The sequence below is a fragment of the Pipistrellus hanaki genome (assembly GCF_964339955.1).
Source record: "Pipistrellus hanaki genome assembly, chromosome: 3".
NCBI lineage: Eukaryota > Metazoa > Chordata > Mammalia > Chiroptera > Vespertilionidae > Pipistrellus > Pipistrellus hanaki.
In genome coordinates this window covers 156,996,559-157,020,859 of record NC_140505.1, presented here as the reverse complement: position 1 = coordinate 157,020,859, position 24,301 = coordinate 156,996,559, and the positions used below count along the sequence as shown (strand labels likewise).

The window sequence follows — 24,301 nt, the reverse complement described above, 5'->3', positions numbered from 1 at the left end:
TTTTCTTTAATAAAACATTACAGAACCCAACTCCCAACCTAAGCACACAATTAACTTTGCTTAACTCCTTTTCTTCAGTGTTTACCCACATCAAAGTATTTACTGATGCAGATACAACCAGAGTGTAAGTTGCATAATATGAAACTTTCTACAACAAATACAGCTGCACTTGTGCTTCAGGCAGGACCTCTAAACAGAACCAGAAGGGCAGATTCCTCAGTCCTGTTTCTAAACAGAGCTGAAGCTTCTGTGGTTGAGAAAATGCTGCTTTCAAAACCATTTTAGCCTACCTTTCCTGATGCTTCCAAGACAGGACTCTCTCTGGATGCCATTCTTTATTTTTTTTACTGGATGCCGGATGCACGAAATTAGTGCAAGAGTAGGCCTTCGCAGCCCTGGCTACCTCGGCCCTCACAGCCCCAGCTTCGTCCAACGGTCATTCCACTGTTTGGCCATTCGGTCGATCTGCATATTACACTTTTATTATTATAGATTTTATTTTTTTAATATTCCATAGCTTTCTTTTCCTTTCTTTTTGAAAAATTATTTATTTATTAAATTGATTGGGGTGACATTGGTCAACAAGAACATACAGGTTTCATATGTGGGTTTTTATATTACAAAATCTGTATATTGCAACATGTGGTCAGCACCCAAAGTCAGATCTTCTCCTGTCACCTCATATTAGGCTCTCCTTCTCCCACGACCTCCTTCCTCCCTCTGGCAACCACCACACTGTCTGAGTTCATCAGTTTCAGTTTTACCACATATGAGTACATGCCACATATGAGTGAAATCATATGGTTCTGAGCTTTTTCTGTCTGACTTAGTTATCTTCTATTTCTGCACAGGTCTTGAGAGCCTCTGGAAATTTAAGTTTAAGCAGCGCTAACTCATCCAGTGGAAGATCCACACACACCAACCACAGTCACATAACAAAACGTTAGAGAAGTACCAAGACTTAGTGAGTAGTGAGCTCCTGGGGATCCAGCACTTCCATTTTCAGGGCCTAAGTGTCTCTTTGTAGGGGGGCCGCCAGCTAAAAATGGACAAGCCAGGCTCAAGACAAGCAAAGGTGAGTCTGTGGTGCATCTCCAGCTGAGGCTGGATCTCTCCTTCTGAGGGCTGTTAAGTTTTTACCTGTCTTACTCTTTAAAAGATAAACTTTCCAAACTACTTCCAAGTATTTGTAAAACAAACAGTGCCACCTGCCAGCAATGTTGGCTTTCTTCTGAAATTGCTCTATTTACCTTGAAAACCACAAAATGTCAACAAGGGCACCTGATCAGAGAAGATCTTGAAACTACTCACTCACTGAATTAACACCTGGGAAGGAAAGGCAGTTGACTTGGACTTGAACACACAATGTTCAAATCGATCTTTTATCTTAGTGGTGGCTTGAATGGTTAATGGTTAGTAAGCTTTAACTAATCATTTTCTGAGATATGAAGAAACTTTTATAAACAAAATAAAATTTTTAATAATTGATTTCATACTCAGAAGAGAGTAAAACCAGTAAGGCCCACCTATTATACACCTCAGAATCTTAATTCACACATACTTCCACTTAAAATAACAGCCATGTGTGTACCACTCTTCCTCCCCCTGGAGCGATTACTCAGGCTACAGAGGATGTGAAAACTGAAGTGATTTGACTTTTTAGTTTGTCTTAGTATGCCTAATACATGACAAAATAGGAGAGGATAAGGGAAATAACTTATTTTAAAATAGCTACTATTTATTTAATTGAAGAGTTTCTCCATCTTCCCACACAGCTAGCCTTAGAGGTGAAAAAAGTCACAAAAGTATAGTGGGGGGACTTCTTTTTTTTTTTTTCCAGTGAAATCAGGAAAGTATTTGGGAAAGTTATTTAACTTCTCTGTACCTGAATTTCTTCATCTAAAAATTGAAATGTGACAGAGAATGTTATCCCACCTCCTAATATCTACTCTCTTCTTCCTTTAGGTAACAGAAATGCACAAGTTTTAGGTAGGCACAGAACCAGTGCACTAACACATTCTATAGCCTCCTTTTAGCAAGATAAAACATGCATATTACTTTCCTGAGGCTGCCGTAACAAATGGCCGCAAATCTGGTGGCTTAAAACAACAGAAAAAATTTTTTTCTAGTTCTGGAAGCCAGAAGTCCAAAGTCCAAGTGTCCTCAAGGCCACGTTCCCTCTGAAGTTTCTAGGAGAGAATCCTCTCTTGCCTCTCCAGTTTCAGATGGCTCTAGGTATTCCTTGGCTTATGGCAACACAATTCCATCCTTTGTCCCTGTCTTCACATGGCCTCCCTTCTATGGGTGTGTCTTCTCCACTTCTGTCACTTATAAAAATACTTGTCATCAGATTTGGAGCCCACTTGGGTAATCCAGGATGATCTCATCTCAAGAGTCTTAATTTAATTACATTTACAAAGACTCTTTTTCTAGCAAGGTAACATTCACAGGGGCTGATAATTAGGGCATGGGCTTATTGGGGGAGGGAGTACCATTCAACCCAATATACCATGTGACTATGAAATATGAATAGGAGTGATATATGCAATTCCACATGTCCTTGTTTCCTTTTTGCCCTTGATTCCTTTTACTCCCTTTCTACTAACTGAAAAAGGGTGACTCTCATCAGCAACTTTGAAAGCCATGTGTTGAGGATGGTAGAGTTGTAACATGGTATTGGATCACTTACCTAGAAACTACTGAGAAAGAAACTTCTATCTTATATAAACCATTGGTTTTCATTGTTGTTTCAGTTCTGTTATAGCACCTTATCTAATACATACAGATAATAATATCTTAATAATACAAACTATTTAGGGCTGTACAAAGATTAAATGGATGAATAAAGCCTTATTAACATTACCTGACATACAACAAAGACTAAATAAGTGTTCATGATTAGCAACAGAGATAGTAGAGTAGTCCTGGTCATATTTAGTTATCAATGTTTTACTTGTCGATATCCTGAAGACCCGCTTTATATTGGGGTAATGGCTTTATTTATACTCAAATAAATAAAGCACATTGTTTCGGTATTATATTCAATAGAATAGCAAACATCCCATTATTGTATAAAGAGGAAATGTAGTTTAGCTTTGTCTACCAATTATTACACTAGGAACTATTTTTTTTAATATATTTTATTGATTTTTTACAGAGAGGAAGGGAGAGAGATAGAGAGCTAGAAACGTCGATGAGAGAGAAACATCGATGAGCCGCCTCCTGCACACCCCCTACAGGGGATGTGCCCGCAACCAAGGTACATGCCCTTGACCGGAATCAAACCAGGGACCTTTCAGTCTGCAGACCGACGCTCTACCACTGATCCAAACTGGTATCGCTGTATGCTAGGAAGTATTTTAATGAAAAGGTACACACTAGGCCTGAGAAGCCTAGATGACCCTTCCCCACAGGTACAAATCTTTCAAGTTACAGGTTAAATGCTATCTTGATATGCTTTCTTCATCTCTCAAAACAGGAAATTAATATCTCCATCCTTTCACAATACTATCACCATACTTTTTTAATTAGCCCTTATCACTTTCTCCCTTGTGCTATAATTATTTATATACATCTTATCTCCCTCATTAGATTATAAATTCCTTGAGAGCAGCATTCATTTATGATGCATTTAAACCATAGCAACTAGTTCACACACTGCATTGCACATATTTATTTTCAATAAATCTCTACTAAATGCATCCAAGATCTTGCAAAGTGTTGAAAGACATCAGCTTCAGACAAACCTGCTTCACCCTATAACCTTGAGTGTGTTACTTACTTCTCGAAAGTGTGGATTTCACATTTGTAAAATTGGACTATTAAGAATTAAATAATATGACATGGATGAAGGTCATCATAAGCACTCAAAGTTAAAAATTTCAACATGTAGGCCTTTCTATCCTCGGAAAAAGTCATCTTGGCTACTGAGTTAAAACATTCAGAGATGAAAGGTATTTACTCAGTATTTACAAAGAATTTGGACACACAACACACATTCCACACAACACTGGAGGGGAGACTTTTACACTTGAGCCGGCAGCTCAGGAAATTTGGCCCTGATACATGCTTAGTAAGTGAGGGAGTCAGAAAATTGTCCTCACTCCACTCAATCATGTGCATCACTTTATTTGAATTTTTTGCCCATCACTGCTTACTCTTAAAGGAGAGAAGTAAATTCCTAATCTAAAGCTGTGAATCCAAGTTCAAACATCATATATGTTTCAGATACACAACTAGTTGTATGAGTGCTGCCTTAACAGAAATTCATGATATTCACAGTATGGTGTCCTATTTTTCCACTCAGAACCACACCAAAGTCCCTCAGAGACTAAATACATGCAAGTATTCCTGATTAGCTTCAATAAGAGAAGCAAATAGGTAATATAGTCTGTTTTTATTTCATCCCTTCTCAAAAAGCTCACTGAGAAGACTTATTATCCAATTTCCATTGCCACTTAAGAGTTTATTAATAGGGAGTTAACTATCAAAGGTTCTTAATATAATGACTTACCACAAATACAACAAATCAACACAGCAATAACATTCCACTGAACAATCTTAAAGATGTTTTAGTATAAATCATGTCATTGTTGGCTTGCAAATTCATTGCAATTTTCTAGACTTCACTGAATAGCAGCAAACTATAATATATGCTATAACCTAAAAAAAATTTAACTTAACACACACAGACTTTTTTGTTTTATGTTATTCACACTATAGGGTTATATGTTAGAATGGATATTGGACAACAATAAATTTAAATTTAGAGGTGTAGAATTTAAGACTATATTAAAATAGGGAGTCTGGTAGATAAATGATGGATAGATAAATGCAGTGTTCACATCTTCCCACAACCACATTAAAATTAAAATTACACTACAGAACAACCATCATTCAGAACAACCTGAAACCTAGCTGAGCAGAAGTCCTAGAACTGAAGATATAAAGAAGAAGCCACATGGAGACTGGTAGGAGGTTCTTAGACAATGAACAGGCTGGTCCTATACCCACTGTGGTGGTTAAAAATTAGGAGGGATATCTCAGCTGAAGAGGTCCTGCATGAGGAAGGAGGAGTCCCAGCCCCACACCACGACCCCTGCCCAAGGTTCAAGTACCCAAAAGCCAAATCCTTATAACTTCTGAAAACCAGCAGAAACTATGGCTAAGTGAGGAGGGTTGCTGGAGTTCCAAGCTCTCTCAAGAGGCCCATGCACAAACTTATTCAGACTCTGAGCTCAAGCACTCTGGCAGGGCATACAGGAAGAACTGAATTGTCTGACATCAGAGCAAGGGTTGAAGAGACAGCTTTATCCCAGATATAAGTGCTAACAAGGGTGGTTGTTCCTATGCTGAGTCCTTTTGCCACAGAGTCAGCAGGCAAGTATTCGTCCAGCTAACATTGTTTGTCCCACCCTGGTAATTCCTTGAGACCCATTCCACCCAACTTGCAGACCCACAAGTGGCTTTTCTATATGAATTTCCTGTCTTGTCTCATGCTTCAGACTTTCCTAAAATATCTCTGGCCTCAGAATGTCCTATGCATCTTGCTAAGTGGCCCCAGGCCTGGCACTACCAGCAACTGATCTTGGTTCCCAACTTGGCCTCTCCCAAGCACTTCCAAGCCCAATTCGAGTAGCAGCCAACTTCAGATTGCTTTGTAGCTCATGCCAGGTGACTCCCAAGTAGGGCACAGGCTGCTGACCTTGGCTTGAACCTCCTGGGAGGCCCAGAGCCAGCACACCTGGTGGACAACTTCAGACCATGCCAAAGCAACAGCTAACCACCACCACAAGTGACACACTCAAGATGCAGACTCAGCAAGCACCAGACCCCAGCTGAGGCAAGTCCTGCTCCATGGGATCAGCCACTGCACAGCCACTGCACCTGGGGGTAATTCCCACCCATTGAGATGCCAATAGGGATCAAGGCTCAAATACAACAGGAGAGTACACACAGCCACAGGGAGGGAAAACCTAGAGTGCCCCACTTTGGTGACTGGGGAAGCTGCACCAATGAACCTTATAGGATACCTACTACATAAGGCCACTTTACCAAGAAAGGAAGATGCAGCAGCTCTATTTAATACATAGAAACAAACACAAGGAGGCAGCTAAAATGAGGATACAAAGAAACATGCCTCAAATAACAGAATAGAACAAATCTCAAGAGAAAGAGCTAAACAAAATGGAGACATGCAATCTACCAGATGTAGAGTTCAAAACAAATGTTTTAAGGATGCTCAATGAATTTAGTGAACTTAGTGAGACCTTTAATAAAGAGATAGGAAACAAAAATGGAGATGAAAACATAAAAAGAACCACTCAGAAATTATTATACAGCCAAAACCGGTTTGGCTCAGTGGTAGAGCGTCAGTCTGCAGACTGAAAGGTCCCAGGTTCGATTCTGGTCAGGGGCATGTACATTCGTTGCAGGCACATCCCCGGTAGGGGATGTGCAAGAGGCAGCTGTTCCATGTTTCTCTCTCATCGACGTTTCTAGCTCTCTATCCCTCTCTCCTCCTCTATGTAAAAAATCAATAAAATATAAAAAAAATAAAAATGATCTTGTCAATCTTCCTCTGAGTCCTTTATTTTCACTATCTGCTTTTGACTGCACAGTAGAGAAATTCTCCACTTTAGTTACAATTCCTGAAGCATTCTGACTTACTGGTTCAAAATGACCTTGTGCTTACCAGATGTGGCCACTTGGTAGGCATAGTGGGTTACAAAACAGTCACATGTCAAATGATAACAGAATCTCAGAGTCGGAAATTCCAAAACCAAATGGCCCAACCCCAAGGGAATATCTGACCAACCAAGAGAAGGGCTGTCCTCTCATCCCTCAGCCCTCTGGGGGGAGTGGCTCCCTAGGTTCTCCACTGCTTCTGTTTCATCGCCCAAAGGGTAGTAAAAGGACACACAAAGCTTTCTTCTTTGACTTATATCAGCTTCTCCTTCTAAAAGGAAGGCTTGTATCAACAAGCACAGACTGTTGGGGGAAATCCACACCATAGTAGAGTTCTCCAGAGAATGGGGGCATGGAGAGTGTATGAAGGAACAAGGAAAGAAAAAGAAAAAAAATCAAAAGACTATAAAGTCAACAAAAATAAATGCCATGATGTAATATGAAAGGAGAGGGTCAAATTGTATATCAAAAAGTATGAATAGTGATAAATCATGTTGATATTTTATACCCTGATAGGATGAGAGAAGGACAGTTAACCTCAGCGGTATTCTCAAAGCCTTAACCCCAGTCAAATCATGAGAAAACATTAGGCAGACTCTACAACATGCCTGGCCAGCACTCCCCAAAGAATCAGGTCGTGAAAAAACAAGGAAGGACCTAAAAAGTGTCACAGAGTGGAGAAGACTAGTAAGAGGCGACGATGACTAAAGGCTACATGGGATCCAGGATGAGATCAGGAATGAGGAAAGCACAGTAGTGGGAAAACTGGTGAAACCTGAAAAGTCTGGAATTCAGTGAACAGCAGTGTATGAATGTAATTTTGTACGTGGTACATGTAATTTCTCATGTACTATGATTATGTAAGATGCTGACATTAGGGAAAACTGGGTAAAGGGGCAATCTCTTTAGTATATTCTTAACCATTCCTCTGTACATTTAAATTTATTCCAAAGTTTATCTTTTAAAAATAGAGAATATTTGATCATTGAAAGAATTTCACACTCGCTCCAGAGAGAGCCACTGTGCTTCTGTTAACAGTATTCTGATTGTGTGCTTTCTACTGAAAGATAGCTGTCTGCCAACTTTTAAATAACTCTTGGGAAGTTATTTATTAGTTAAACTTAGTTTCTTCTGTTCATATGCGAGGCAATGTGACACGGTCAAAGAACATTTCCTTGTATAATTGTGTGTATTGGGGAGAATCTTTTTAGCCTTTTTTGGAATTTTAGCTCCTCATTCAAAAAATGGGGGGAGTTACACTCTATTTTTAATCACCTAGAAGCTCTAAATTTTGGTTCACTTGAAAAAATCAGTATGAAAAGAAAAACCTTTTCAAATCAATGTGACAATACAGTGTGTCTGGCTGAGACCCAAGGAAGTGAGGTGTAGTGGGCTGTTGATACCTATTGTTCCTTTGAGTTTTCTAAAAAGTAAGTCAGGGAGGGTGCTCTGGAAACTTGGCAGAGGACTGTGGAAATGCAGGGCTGCTGATTCTGGGAGGCAAGTCCATGAAAAAGCAATGGTTTTTAAAGTCAAAGGGGATGGGGGATACGCCTGGGCAGAGAACAGTGTAATACAAGGACTATGAGCCAAGTGAAGGGACGAGGCATCTGGGACTACAAGGCCTGCTTGGCTATTGAACAAGCCCATCTCCAGGAATCCTCCCCTGGTGCTCCATCAGGATGGGTTCCAAGAATCACAGGGGACGAGTCAGAGCTTTAAAAGGAAACCTTGGCCCTTGCCAGATAGAATGGCCTGGGGACTAAAGGGTCCCAGGTTCCATTCCTGTCAAGGGCACATGCCTGGGTTTCAGGCTAGATCTCTAATAGGGGGTATGCAGAAGGCAGCCAATCAATGATTCTTTTTCATCATTGATGTTTCTCTCTCTCTCTCCCTCTCTCTTCCTCTCTGAAATAAAAACTATATATACACTGAGTTCCCATATTATTATGATCTCTGGATGCATAATAATCTGGCCACTCAGTGTGTGTGTGTGTGTGTGTGTGTGTGTGTGTGTACACACACACACACACACACACACACACATATATACACATATGTATATTAGAAGCCCATTTCATGAAGAGATTCGTGCAATAGGCCTTCCTTCCCTTGGTTTCCAGCACCGGTTTTCCTCTGGCACCCGGGACTCATGGCATCTTCGTCTTTGCTGCAGACCCCAGCTGGAGTCTGCTATCTTCATCTTTACTGCAGACTCTGGCCAGAGTCTTCCATCTTCGCTGCAGACTGTTGTTTTCATCTTTGCTGCAGGTTCCGAAGTCTGCAGTCTTATCTTCGCTGCAGCACTCTGTCCTTGTAGATCCCTTAGCCCTCCGCTCTCCCTCTCATAGCAGGTATGCTGCTCCGCCTGACCACTCTGAACCTGGAGCAGCTGGGCAGCCGCCATCTTTGGCCTTCTAATTTGCATACTCACGCTGATTGGCTGTGGGTGCAGCTGAGGTATGGTCAATTTATATGTTTGTCAATTATTAGGTAAAATATGTGTGTATATATATATATATATACTTATATATATATAAAATATATATCTGTATAATATATATGTATATATAAAATATATATGTATGTATAAAATATATATGTGTATATAAAATATACATGTATTATATATGTATGATATATATGTGTGTGTGTATATATATATAACATATATATGTAATATGTGTGTGTGTGTGTGTGTGTGTGTGTGTGTGTGTGTGTATTAGAGGCCTGAATTCGAGCAGTCAGCCTAGCCAGAGGGAGGGGACATGGGTGGTTGGCTGGCCTGCCTGTTAGTCAAACTCCTGGTCAAGGGGACAATTTGCATATTAGCCTTTTATTATATAGGATATACACTGATTGGCCAGGTTATTATGCATTCAGAGATCATAATAATCTGGCCACTCAGTATATATTTAAAAGGAAACCCTGAATCCCCAATCAGAAAGGACCCCCCACTCTTCTCCCATGATGAATGGGAGTGAGAGAAATAGTTTAATCTTAAGCTAGGAAGAGAAAATGAGAGCCAATGAGCAAGAATGATGTTCGATTACAGGAAAAGTCAGCCTTTCAGGGACAGAACGGAGTATCTTAAGTGATTCCTGCTTTGAACCAGTGCCTGCTGAATAAGGTGACCCCAAGGTATCTGAGTATCCTAAAATATAAAAACCCTGGGTCTGTCACATTCACAACAAATGGCTCAACCAACCAGTAATAAGTCCTGCAGTCAGAGCTGAGTTGCCATAACTTACTGCTACATCTGCAGGCACAGTGACCCAGCACTGACTGCTGAGGGGGCTAAGAATCAGGCCTGGAGAGAGGTCTGAAGAGAGAAGCAGGGTCTGATCCTCTGCAGCACCGTTGATCAGCATTTGCCTCTCTCTTTAGCTCCAGGTCTGGTCAGCAGCCACACCTCCATTTCTCTCCAGGCCTCCACTCAGGCTGCTGATCAGCCCCACCTTTATGATCAGGCCCCATTGACAGGCCCAGAGACACTGACTGGCATAGAAACCAACCAATCAGAACCAAATCTGGGTCAACTGTGAGGAGCCAATGGCTGCCTAAGAGGCAGAGCTTTTGACGCTGATTGGCATAGAAACCCACTGATTAGAACTACCCCCACTCCCACGGGCCAATGACAGCAGAGGAGGATCACTGGGGGTGAGATCAGGCTGGTAGGGGAAGTCAATGGAGGCAATTAGGCTTGCAGGGAAGGGCAGTTTGCGGGGAAACCAGGCCTACAGGAGAGGGCAGCTTGGGGCCATCAGGCTGGCAGGGGAGGGCAGTTGGGGGCAACCAGACCAGCAGGGGAGAGCAGTTGGGGATGAGATCAGGCCAGCAGGGTAGGGCAGTTGGGAGCGATTGGGCCAACAGGGGAGCAGTTAGGTGTTAATCAGGACAGCAGGGGAGCAGTTAGGGGTGAACAGGCTGGTAGGCAGAAGCGGTTAGGGGCAATCAGGCAGGCAAGCAGTTAGAAACTAGCAGTCCCAGATTGGGAGAGGAATGTCCGACTCCCAATTTAAGCCTGTTCCCTGTGGGAGCAGGCCTAGACCAGCAGTCAGACATCCCCCAAGGGGTCCCAGATTGGAGAGGATGCAGGCTGGGCTCGTGCACCGGGCCTCTAGTCTGTATATAATTACCTACTGGGTACAAAGCATTTAACCAAGGGTTGTCTCAGACACACTAAAATATTCTTTGTACTTTAAAACAATTCATGGGGAAAGAGAAAAAGAAAAAAGGCAGCCACAAATCCCGAAAGTTTATCTTTAAAAGATTAATCTTGCCTCTCACTAACAGAGAAATAAGGCTACCCATGCTCCTGGCAGTGAAGCTGGGGCACCCCTGGGACCCAGGTTTTTTCACACAATCCCAGGGCAAAGTTTGGGTCTCTCATCCAAAATCATATAATAGCTATTTTTTGAGATAGACATGGGGGAACCTCTATGCTTGAAAAACACAAAAAGAGAAGAATAAAATCCTGCCCTTGAAGAAGTTATTAGAGTCAAATACGTTTAAAGGAAATACTTTGTGCTTACCTATTCCAAGTTAACTACCATCTGTATAGTGACTTAAAACACGTCCATGTTTATTCTCTGGAAAGCTTTCCAGCCGCACAAAGCCTTGTGTGTTTGGCCTTGCTCTTGTTATTACCCACCCCCACTCCCACGGGCCAATGACAGGATGTCCTCTGAGGCTCAAAGCGGTTAGGTGACCTAGTTCCAATGACACAGCCGGTGAGCGGTACAGTCAAAACCTGAACCCCATGCTTTTTCCCTTTACAAATGCAGATTTGTTGTCCCAGTTTGCCTTCAAGGCTTTTTATCTTTAAGGAGCTACAGTTCACAAAGCAGTCTCTGTGGATACGTTTCTGTCTATCATTAACCACTCTGACCTCCACGCGCCTCTTCCACTTGAGGCATCATTGTTTTTCTTCAGCGTAGGGAAGTTCTTACCCGGATCCCTTGACATACGGCTTCAGGCCCATTTGCTTCTCCTTCTAGAACTGGCTTAGGTACTGCCAAACCTTCTCAGTCTGCTCTCCAATCTCATCCACATTTTCCCTTTTCTCTATCTCTCTGTACTGCATCCTGGGTGAGTTCCTCAGTTCCCTTTGCGAAAGCACTAATTCTCTCCTCATCTTTACATAATGTGCTAGATCAAACTATTTTTAATATATGTATATTTTTATTGTTAATAGTATTAGAGATATAACCCATTTTCCCCCTTCCTCCCCTTTCTCCCAGCCCCTACCCACTCCCCCCGTCTTCACTACCCTACTGCCCATGTCCATGGGCTATGCATATTTATACTAATAAAAGGGTAATATGCTAATTAGACCGGATAGACGGGACGTCATTCCAGACATCCTTCCTGACAAAGCTGGGTGTGGCCAGCCTGGAAACTGCCTGCAGCCCCTTGCCCAGGTCAGCCCCACCCCTAGTGGGCACCCCCACCCCAATAGGGTCATGGCCGGACTACAAACCCCCAGTGGCCCCTCACTCTGGCCATCACCGCCGTCCCCACCCCCCAGCGGGGACCCACACCCCAATTGGGGGTCTGGCAGGCCTGCAAAATGCGCGTGGCCCCTTGCCCAGGCCAGCCCTGCCCTCCAGCAGGGACTCCCCACCCTGATTCGAGGCCCCCTTCAGGGCAGGCCAGCTGGCCCCAAACCATGCACCCAGGCCTCTATCCTATATAATAAACGGTTAATATGCAAATTGACTCTAACAGCAGAATGAACAAAACAACCGCTAGACCTATGAGGCACACTGACCACCTTGGTCCCTTTCCCCAGCCGGTAGGCTCCGATCGCCTGATGGCCACCCACGGCGGGGAAGGAACTGGCGAGCAGGTGGGAACAGCCCACCTCTCTGTCCCCCCTCCCCACTGGCAGGCCAGATCACCCGATGGTGACCAGGGAACTGAAGGTGGGTGGCAGCAGGGGGCAGGGACGACTGCAAGCAGCTGGGGAAGATGGTCCTGATTGCAGGCCAGGCCTAGGGACCATGCACAAATTTCATGCACTGGGCCTCTAGCGAGTATGTAAGTTCTTTAGTTTATCTCTTCTCGACCCCCTAACCACACATTGAGGTATGTTGGTTTGTTCCATGCCTCCAGGCTTCACATCTTATTATGATGGTCAATTCATTTTGTTCATTAGGTTCCACAAATAAGTGAGATCCTGTGATATTTGTCTTTCTCAGTTTGGCTTATTCCATAATAAATATCAAACTTTTTAGAGCCTGTCTGTCCTTTCATTGGGGCTTCTCTACCCTCTCCTGTCTTGGAAATCATTTCCACGCACTCGCTGCACAGTCTCTGGCAGGTTGACCTGATTTTTGTCACACTGCTGACTCTCCTTCACAGTAGTTCTATTGCGAGTCCTTCCTTATATGCAGAACCAGCACTAAATGATCCTGTCCTGATTAATGAGGCACTAAGTTGTCTTTCAGAGACAACAGACCAAAACCACATGTCATGCAGCCAAAGCATGTGTAGAGGAGAGAGCTGTGACTTCCAGCTGCACCGGGAACCAGTCTCACCACCACCACCGAACCACCACCACCACAACCACCACTACCACCATCACCACCATCACCACCACCACCGAACCACCACCACCACAACCACCACCACCGAACCACCACCACCACCACCGCCGCCACCACCGAACCACCACCGAACCACCGCCACCACCGAACCACCACCACCACCACCACCACCAAACCACCACCACCACCACCACCACCGAACCACCACCACCACCACCAAACCACCACCACCACCACCACCACCACTGAACCACCACCACCACCACCAAACCACCACCACCACCACCACCACCACTGAACCAAAAGGCAGCACAGAACCAGAACTTTACACCAGGACCCTTTCAGAAGCCAACGGTCCACTGTCCAGGAAGATCTGGTGTTGGCACCCCTTTACCATAAATGGCCAAGTTCCAACATCCGCCAGCTAAAACATGCCCGCCAGCACTTCGCATACCTACTCCCGTCACCCTAAAAACTCGTCAGCCAAGTCCAGTGAGCAAGATGGATTTGAGGCACCCTTAGGTCTCTCATCTTCCCAGTGAGCGCCTTCTTGATCAATAACCCTTGTCTTACTCCAAACTCAGACATTTTGCGTGTTGGCCTTTTGAAGTGTCAGGCACACACACTTGGGTTTTGGTAACATCCCCAGTGGGGAGTGTCCCTACTGCGCAGTTTTATGGGTGCTTCTCATGGACAGTGTATTTCCCACAGCCTGCCTTATGTTAACTTTCCACCCGGGAGAAGTGTGACTCTCTCATTCAAAATGACCAATTTAACTCAAAGGACATGTACTGTGCTTGTCGCTCTCTCCGCCAGGTTCTGCGTTTAGGCAGAATGAAACGTATTTTTATAATGAGAATTGTGTGGAAAATGCCTATCACGGAGAGTGAAACGTGGGAACTATTTTCCAGATGTTAACATCTCCCGTCCCCAGGGCGGTCAGTAGCACGTCCTGACTTGGCTGTGGACTCTGGGGACTCCTTCCATTCTCTCTCCACATTTTTATCTCTTATTACAGCTGCTTTTCACCATGTGAGACAGATGCTGGCAGTATGTTCAAAATGAACGTCTTGTTCTAAGTACACACAAACTATGAAATTGATTTGAGCAAGCTTGTAATTACTGGTTTTAGTCGCATATGATTCTTTGCAGGTTCTATTAATCTTTCTTTCATAACAGTCGAATAATAATCAATCTCCTACTATGACTAATTCCTTAGTTGATAGTATCAAGCTACTTCTAAAATTATACATAGAAAAGAGTTCTAAGACAATTGTTAGTTATTATACACCATCCACAGTGACATTTGGAAAGCTAAGCTAACACATCACTGTCACCCTCCTGGACATTTTACAAAGATAAACTAAAGAGCTGCTAACGAAACACTAACATTTATAGTATAACTGTCACCGAAATATATATACATTCAGCTGGATGTACTGGTTTGAAAAGTGGCCTCTAACAGCTTATTTCCAAGAGTTCCTTTCAATGGATAGACTACTGTCTAGTAAAACAAACAAACAAACAAACAAACAAAAAAACAGACAAAATGTTTCTTTCATAAAAGATGAAAACAATGAGAGAATTTTCAAATATTTATATGTGAAAGCTTCACATTGAATAAATTACTTATTTTAAGATTAAAAATAACCCCTGCTCCCCGCGGTCACATAGTAAAAATATATATTTGTTTCTTACCTCTGAACTTCTTGGGAGGATTGGCGAGGTCCCCCGCCTCCGGGTGCACCACACACCTGTCATCCACTAACCTAGAAGGAAAAGATGGTTATGCTGTTAGCATTGTCACATTCAAAGAGCACAGACAGCACATGGATCCTGTATAAAGAGTTTTAATACTGTTCTTCATTTAAAAGCTTTCTAATGATCATGGATTTATAAAACGATGTGATTTTAAAGGGATTAATTATAGCAGGATTTATGAAATTCAAAATTAAGTAACATTGGTAAGTGGTAGGACGCTGGTTAGATAAATCATGACATAAACAAGCCATGGAACATTGCAGAACTATGTAAAATTCTATTTAGAAAATGTATTAGCCTACAAAACATTTATAATATGTTGTGAAAATAGGTGGTAACCCTATATAAAAAAGCCCAGCGGCCAAAACGCGGAATGACCAGAATGATTGTGGCCCCTTGCTCGGGCTGGTCCCGCCCCCCAAGAGGGAACCCCCACCCCACCCTGATTGGGAGCATGGCCAACCTGCAAACCCCCAGTGGCCCCTCACCCTGACTGGCCCTGCCCCCCTGTGGGGATCCCCACCCCATTCAGGAGCGTGCGTGACCAGCCTGCAAACTGCCCGTGGCCCCTTGCCCAGGCTGGCCCTGTCCCCCAGTGGGAGCACCCACCCCAAACGATGGTGAGGCCAGCCTGCAAACCACCCATGGCCCTTTGCCCCAGCAGGGACCCCTGATCCAGGGCCCCCATCAGGGCATACCAGCCAGACCCCACCTGTGCACCAAGACTCTATCCTATATAATAAAAGGGTAAAATGCAAATTAACCCTAACAATGGAATGACCAGAATGACCGCTGGACCAGTTACTATAAGGCACACTCACCACCTCTTAGTCCCTTTCCCTGGCTGGCAGACTCTGATCACCTGATGGTGAACAGGGAACTGGGGGTGTATGGTGGGGGATGCAGGCAGTGCCAGGCCAAGGCCCCTGCCCTACCAGTTGCCCCACACACAGAGGGCGAACCATGGTGGGGGTGGGGCCAATGAGCAGGCAGGAACAGTGAGCTGATCACCCAAAGGCAAACAGGGAACCAGAGGTGGGTGGTGGTGGAGGTAGGACCAGTTGAGGGCAGCCGGGGAAGATGGCCTTGATCACAGACCAGCCTAGGGACCATATCCGTGCATGAATTTCATGCGCCAGGCCTCTAGTAAGTCAATAAAACATAAGATATTCTATATTATAAAGATGTTATATGCAAGTTGACCATCATACCATCACAAGATGGTGGCATCCACAGTGGGGGCGGGGCCAGCTGGTCTGCGAGCTGTAGCCAGAATCCCTACAGCCTCGCCAGGGGCCTCAGGTCCTCCTGCACCCCTCACTGACTGAGCCTCAAGCAAGCAGAGCCAGCCGAGGTGCAGACAAGCCTCAGATGGCAGCAACCCAGCCACTCAGGGCCGCTTGAGGCTCCGGTAACCAGGGCCAGCCAAAGCTTGTACTCCCATCAGAGGCAGCAACAGAGGTGTGACGGGGCGTGTCCTTCCCCTGATTATCAGGTCGCCTCCCGCCCCTGAGGGCTCCTGGACTGCGAAAGAGGGCAGGTAGGGCTGAGGTACCCTCCCCTCTAGTACATGAATTTTCATGCACCGGGCCTCTAGTATGTTTATATATACACATGGAACACAGATACCAATACATTAACTTTGATCAGATTACCTGTAGTTTTTATTTTCCTTTTTTTTTTTTCCTGTGTGTTTTGTTTTTCTCATTGGGAATGTGAAAAATGATGAAGTCAGCCTTACAGAATGACCACCGAGTGGGTGGTGATGAGCACACATCCTGCATGCAAACCTGGCTCAGCCCCCTCCTAGCCAGGTGAGTGGACCTCCTTCTGGACCTCACAGCATTGTTAGGAGGATTAAATAACTTCCGATGCTAAGTTTACAGTCATGACTTAATTCCCACAAAGTGCCAAGTACAGTTTCTGGCATATAGGAAGCCCTTAAATAAGTGTTAAATAGAGCAATAAAATCAAGGATCTTGCCTGCCTTGTTCCTCACCATCTTCTAGAAGAGTGCCTGACACATAGTAGTTACTCAATAAATATGAATCCAATTAATAAACTGTCTTTGTAGTTACAAACACATGTTTCATCCCTACTAAAAGAGTGATAAGAAAACAATTTCTCAGACAATTCCATAGGAAAGAAGCTGAATCCCTGCCCTGAGAGCCAAGCATACCCCTGCTCAAAGGGAAAGATTTAACCACTGAACACTGACTATCGTTCATTTCTCCACATTTTCTCCAGTGGTGGGAATAACTGGGTCTTTCCCAGGATATTGTAAAAATGCAAGTGAAGCCAAATCCGGTTTGGCTCAGTGGATGGAGCATCAGCCTGCGGACTGAAGGGTCCCAGGTTCGATTCTGGTCAGGGTCATGTACCTTGGTTGTGGGCACATCCCCAGTGGGGGGTGTGCAAGAGACAGCTGATCGATGACTCTCTCCCATCGATGTTTCTAACTCTCTCTCTCCCTTCCTCTCTGTAAAAAATCACTAAAATATATATTTTTAAAAAAGATTTTTTAAAAATACAAGTGAATTAGTTCCAAGTATGTGAATTCATTTGAAGGAAGATGCCCAAGTTGCAATTTTCTGTTTTATATAAACACACACACACACACACACACACACACATATTAACCAGACTCCCTAGTATGCATCAACTCCAACATAGAGAAAAACCCAATGTGTGATCAAATGTCACCTTAGCTAGTAGGATGATTGACCACATCGAAACTTTGGTTCCTGGTTTATCTGGTTACCAGAAGCAGATACTTCCTAAATCACGAGATTTGTCTACAGGACCCAATTTCCACAAAACGAAATGCTAATTTGGTCAAGCAATACGGTTATTTCTTTGATTTTTTTTACATGTTTCATTCATACTGGTTTTCTAAAGTGTGGTTTTACAAGAGCTGCCAAGCATGCAAAAAATTCCTTTTAAGAGTCTTTAAAACTGTTTTCTTAGAAACAGGAAGTCACACTGGGTCAAGAGAAAGCAAACCCAAGCCTCTCCAATATCCAACTTCAGTCTGTAACACTGAATGCAAAAGGCTCAAAGAGTCCTGAGACTATCAAATGTAATATTTAATTTTTAAAAAAATGCTGTGAGGGAAAGATCAGCTTTTCTAATTAGTTGAGATATGTTAAGAATCCAAAACATAATAATAATAATAAAAACATAGTCTTATTTAGAGCACATTAAAATTATATAAAAAGTAGCAGACATTCTACTCATTCTTTGTGCCTATCCATTCTTACAGAACTATAGGCTCCCACTAGAAGGTCCCTTGAGGGTCCCACCTGCGTGGACTAGCCATCAAGTGGAATGGGGGAAACTAAAGGTAAAAAATCAGATCGCAGTGCATTTATGTAAATACTTATGCCTATCCTCAATGACCCCGTAAACCCCATAAAAACATAATCATTAAGAATGACTTCAGCCAAAACCGGTTTGGCTCAGTGGTAGAGCGTTGGTCTGCGGACTGAGGGGTCCCGGGTTCGATTCCGGTCAAGGACATGTACCTTGGTTGCGGGCACGTCCCTGGTGGGGGGTGTGCAAGAGGCAGCTGGTCGATGTTTCTCTCTCATTGACGTTTCTAGCTCTCTCTCTCTCTCCCTTTCTCTCTGTAAAAAATCAATAAAATATATAGGAAAAAAAAGAATGACTTCAGTTCTAAGAATTTGTTTTATTCTTTATACCCAAATGTCTGTAAAACTCAAAAAAACAATCATTTCATCTCAGGACTGCAGCTGAGAATAGAAGGGTAGAAAAAAAGCTAAGAGTGTGAATCTGTTATAAACACATACATGATCATTGAAGTTAAAAGTTAAACAGGATTTAAATGGTGATCAATAGCACAACTTCTTCAATATCCCCAACATCTCTTCTTGAACACCTCCAGGGCCAGAGTACTCCTCATTTATCATCTTTCTAACAGTACTGCTATTAGAAATGTGTTTTATATTGAAGTGAAATGGCACCCTGTGTTTTCCATCACAATACTTAGCACATTTTTTACCAATACAGATATATATATATATATATATATATATACACACACACACACACACACACACACACACACACACACGTATTTTTCGGACCATAAGACGCACTTTTTTTCCCCCAGAAGTGGGGGGGAAAAGTCCCTGTGTCTTATGGTCCAAATATAGCCTACACATATACTTTAAAAAAAAAGTTTTTTTACTTGCCCGGCTCTGTGTGGTCTCTGTGTGCTTGCCCGGCTCTGTGTGCTTGCTGCAGCCACTGTCCATTCCTCCGTGCCCAGAGTGTCTGCCCCGCTCTGTAAACCCCGAGTGGTAGAGGAGTTCCCATGTATGGTAGTCAGCCTCCATGTCCTCGCTCCAGCCATATCTCCATGTCAGCCCAGGTGCGGTGTACGGTAACTGCGTAATCCAAACCGTAATCATCGCCTGTACCCCTTGCTGGCCCGTACTCCGTGCCCGGAAGAATGCCGCGTCTATTCCCCCAGTCATTCCTCTCCGCCCTCTGTTGCCGTGCTTGACTACTGGGTAGGCGTACTGTAGATCTCAGCAGAACCTTTACCATAAATCTTCAACTTTATTCTAATTTATTACTGAAGTCTCTCGTTATTGTGTTTTACAGTACATTTTGTCTTTTGCTGACTGTATTTGTTAATAATGGTTCTAAATGGTTCTAAATGCTGCTGTTTACTTTACAGCAGGGGTCCTCAAACTTTTTAAAGTGGGGGCCAGATCACGGTCCCTCAGAGAGCTGGAGGGCCGGACTATATGAACTACTAATTCCTACTGTAACACCTCGGCTGCGCTCACTGCCCAAAAAACCTGGCGGGCCGGATCAGACTCCTCTGCGGGCCGCATGTGGCCCGCGGGCCGTAGTTTGAAGACCCCTGCTTTACAGGGTTGATTACATGTGTTTATGACTGTGATGTTGGGTTTTAATGCACATAAAATATTTTAGGACACTATTTGTTTCAGAATCTTTTTTTCTTCATTTCCCTTCTCTAAAAACTGGTGCGTCTTATGGTCCGGTGCGTCTTATGGTCCAAAAAATACGATATATATATATATGCATATATATATATATATATATATATATATATATATATATATGCATATATATATATATATGCTTTTTTTTTTTCATATACCCAAGTGTCAATATCCTCTTTACATGTGATCCTAGAAACTATCCACTGGGATACAGATGTACCCCAAGCAAGTGGAACAGGGGACTCTTCCCTCCTCCTTTCCAATACTAAGTTAACAGTCATGCACCCTAAGGTTCATAGTAGCCCCTGGAGCAGTCAAGCCCACCTCTGCTGTTCACTAGGTTTTTATAGCTAAACCACGATTCCAGGATCTTTCATATGTACTACTGATTGACAGGCTCTCACATCCACCACCATTGGGACAGTTATTTTCTATAATCTAAGAACAAGAATTCAATAGGGATAAACATAAAGATCAACCTTTAGCCTCTAAGTAGATATCATTGGAAATCATCTATTGCATCTCTAGATAATTCATTTAAACACCCTGTCCTGATTACTGCCCATTTTAACTACTCAAAAATAATGCTTCCCCAATCTGGCTAATTGGCTGAATCCCATGGGGAGTTAAAATAATAATCATCATAATAAGAGTAACAACAACAACAAAATGTTTCTTTGGTATAGATCTAAAAAAAAAAAATCCAGATTTTTAGGGATCAAGAATAAGACTGTATTTTTGTGACAGTTCCCTAACCTTCTTTAAATAGATCAGATATACCTGTCTTGCACTTCCATGGTACCCTAGGTACCTCTATCAATGGAACTTACCACACTCCATCCTAATGTCTCATTTATGCCTGTCTCTATCACTATACATTATTAAGTTACAAGAGAGGCCATTTGTGTTTTGCTCACCATAATATTCCCAACTTTAAATATTAGGCCTCAAACAGTTTTAGTGCTAAATAATTTTAATTAAATGAATGATGATTCTTTGAATCACTGAACAAATCAATAATGTCACTTTTGGTAGATCATACCTAGCCAAGGAAATGCCTAGAGCCAATAAACAGTTGCCTAATAGTAGATGGAAAAAAGGGTCAAAAATATTCCGCATCCAGATATGTCTCAGAAAATTATCACAAGTGTCAAATCCTGAAACAGGCCAAGACAGCCTACTGTCAATAACAATTTCTCATGTAGTACCTTTCAACCCAGTACATTAGCACCCTTTATAATGGCTGCATTTATTGCTTTCATGTCTGAATCAGCTAGTAAGCCAACAGGCACTTGCCTAAAATCCTCAATATGTCACTGATACTCAGCTATCATAAAACCTGTAATCTTTTATTTATATTATCTTATAAGGTCACAACTGTAAATTATTTATTTTAATAAGAAAAAGTCATTCAACTATTGGACTATCCAAAGCATCTATAAGCAGATCTCAGTAGGTACTTTGAATGATTTTATATATAAACTAGAGGCCTGATGCACAAAGATTCATGCAAGAATGGGCCTTTCTTTCCCTGGCTGCCAGCACAGCCTTCACTCCAGCTGGAACCGCCTTTCTGCCTTTCCACACTGCCCAGAGGCCTAGAGCGGCTTGGCACCTGCATATGCAAATTAACCCGCCATCTTTGTTGGGTTAATTTGCATACTCACTCCTGATTGGGCATCACAAAGGTACGGTCAATTTGCCTCTTATTCTTTTATGAGTGTAGATATGAATTAAAAAATATACCTTTTACTGCTCCTTCAGCCCCCTGCACCTCTCATAACCACCACACTACACTGTTGCCTGTCACTATGAGTTTTTGATTGTTTGTAAATGTCTAGGTTAACAATGTACCAATAGTTTTTAAAGTATATATATGAGTCAAATTTTACTGGAAATATAGATATATGCCTAAGGAAATCTTGCAAACATGAATCTAGAAACATGTACAAGAGTGTTTGAGGCAACATTATTCAAGGTGGCAAAACGACAAACACACAACTATCCATCAGTAGTAACATAAATAAACTGCAACTAAATGAAAATTTCATACAATGTATAACTATTTTGAAAGTGAAGAAACCTGGCTTCTTACCTAAACTGTTCCTCCTCCCCACAAATTCCCCACCACCCCAAAACATCACTGAACTCCTTCCTGTACCTTCATTTAAAAGTAGTAGGGGGTGGGGGGGCAGGTGAAGGTGGGCAAAAGGGGTGGGAGAATAGGGATGGAAAGAGACTTTGCTTAGAGCGATGGGCACGAGATACAGTGTGCAGATCATGTTTTACTGAGTTGCACACTTGAAGCCTGCATGGTTTTGCAAACCAATGTCATTCCAATAAATTCAATTTTTTAAAAATGTAAGATCAAAAAACAAAAGTAGTACTAAAATAGAAGACAAAAAAATCCTTGGTCTGCCACTCTATAAATCAGCTGTGTTTATGCTGTCAAACTCTCAAAGCCTCACTTTTTTAAATGGATCAGTTGTGACCTCCCACTTCCTTCCATTTCTGTGGTTATTCATTTTTCTGATCCTGTTTTGTAATCAGAGTTGGCCTGTAGCATCATCCTTCAATAGCAGATTCTGACATTTATAATATTTTATGAAATTGAAGTTATACAGTTTAACAGTTTAGTATTGATTTTTTTAAATGTTTGCATTATTTCAGCATTTCAAGCAAAGTACTAATACCATATGTGAGTTTGTTCCATTCTTTAACCATTGTCTTAGAACACAGTATTTTAAAATCTTAAGATCTTGCTATTTAATCATATGGACATCTTTTTTTTTTCTTTTTCTTTTTTTTTTTACCCAATACTCAAGTTGCTCAAATAAGGAACCAGCCTCAAGACCTGTAGATTCTTGTTTGTATGTAAATTACTATGTCTTATAATTCAGAGTTACTTAACAAGAAAATCTAGATTCTACAAATGTCCAATGTTTTTATACTTTACATCGGATAGGTCCTATGGACACAGTCTTGCACAAAGCTATAAACAATTTAAATCTAGCAAAGAAGGGAGTAACTTCATTGCAAAACATTCTGCCAAAAAGTGTTCTAATTTATAAATGCAAAACAGATGCAATACACCAGATCCTCACAGTTGCATTCATATTTTGCCTGATTATGATGACAAGAGTTAAACTCGCTTTGGTTTGTCATGTGATATGTAGAGTTTTTTAAAGTTAAAGCAATACAATTTAACATGATATTCTCTTCTTAGATGTCTTATTTCAATAGTACTTAAAAATATAAGTATTTTAAGCTTAAATATTAAAGGGATGTTTAATTCCTTATATAAGCTTTTTTATCATGCATAGGTTTGTTGTTACTAAAATTTCTAACACAGGTTCCTTCCAAAGTTAAAATTTTGTTTGCCATTAAGTATTTAAAATATTTCCAGTTATTTTTTCATGAAAGATAAGATCCATTTAATCCACTTTTAAATTGCAGAATACACACTAAATTTTGAAGTGCTACTACAAAATACTAGAGGAGTCCTTACGTTTAAATTTTTGATCAGGCTAAATGATTCTTTTTTAATGGATAGCATGTGGACTACAAAAGATATGTTGTTGCTCACATATTAACCTTTTCAAAATCATTTACATGAAGCCATGGTTTTCTGGAACAATTATCTTTAGAGCAAGGATGCTGATGCAACTGGTGGGAAAAGAATTACTCAGTGCCTTTCAAAAAGAAACATGTATATCTGACCATGATTTCAGAAATTTGTTCCTGTATCTGAAAGCTTACAGCCCTCACCAACCAAAGGAAGAAATCATAACTTTTCCTTTTCATATCTAAACTTCTTTTTCTAATCCTTTCTACCCTGCCTCCTTCACATCTTTGAACCTATTACAAGTCAGTTTGCCTAGCATTCTCTCCTACCCTGTGCACTGTGAAAGTCAAAGGATTTGCAAAGTGTATTTCTCAGGATAATGAATGGGTCTCAAAACGAGTTGAGACAAATTGTTTAGTGATAACTGAGTTGACCTTAACGACTATCAGTTTTCAATCATTTGTAAAAAGCTAGGAAATCATTGGCCCTGCAAAAAGTGACTCAGTAGGCAAGTTCAGGTCCTGAGTTTTCACCACCTGGTTGGCACCAATTTGGAGGTGCTCTCAGGAAAAAGGCCATAAAGTAGGAATACACCTAGAAGAACCCTCTTATTCCAAGTATAAACACTTCCTCTGACCCACGTTTCTGCTTGGTTTTGGTCACTCTTTCACACCTTCACATAGTTGTTTTTTATATTTTGTCCAGAGTTTATAGTTGTTATATTGAAGACTAAATTCAAG

The 24,301-nt window shown here is 42.0% G+C and overlaps 1 protein-coding gene across 1 annotated transcript in view; it reads right to left on the bottom strand.

The window, feature by feature from the left end:
- Window positions 1–24,301, bottom strand: part of ITPR2 (inositol 1,4,5-trisphosphate receptor type 2) — a 416,442-nt gene that overhangs the window by 359,322 nt on the left and 32,819 nt on the right. The window contains exon 2 of the mRNA XM_084877146.1: window positions 14,937–15,007. Within this exon, the coding sequence (XP_084733272.1) occupies window positions 14,937–15,007 (71 nt within the window). The remainder of the gene's footprint in view (window positions 1–14,936; window positions 15,008–24,301) is intronic.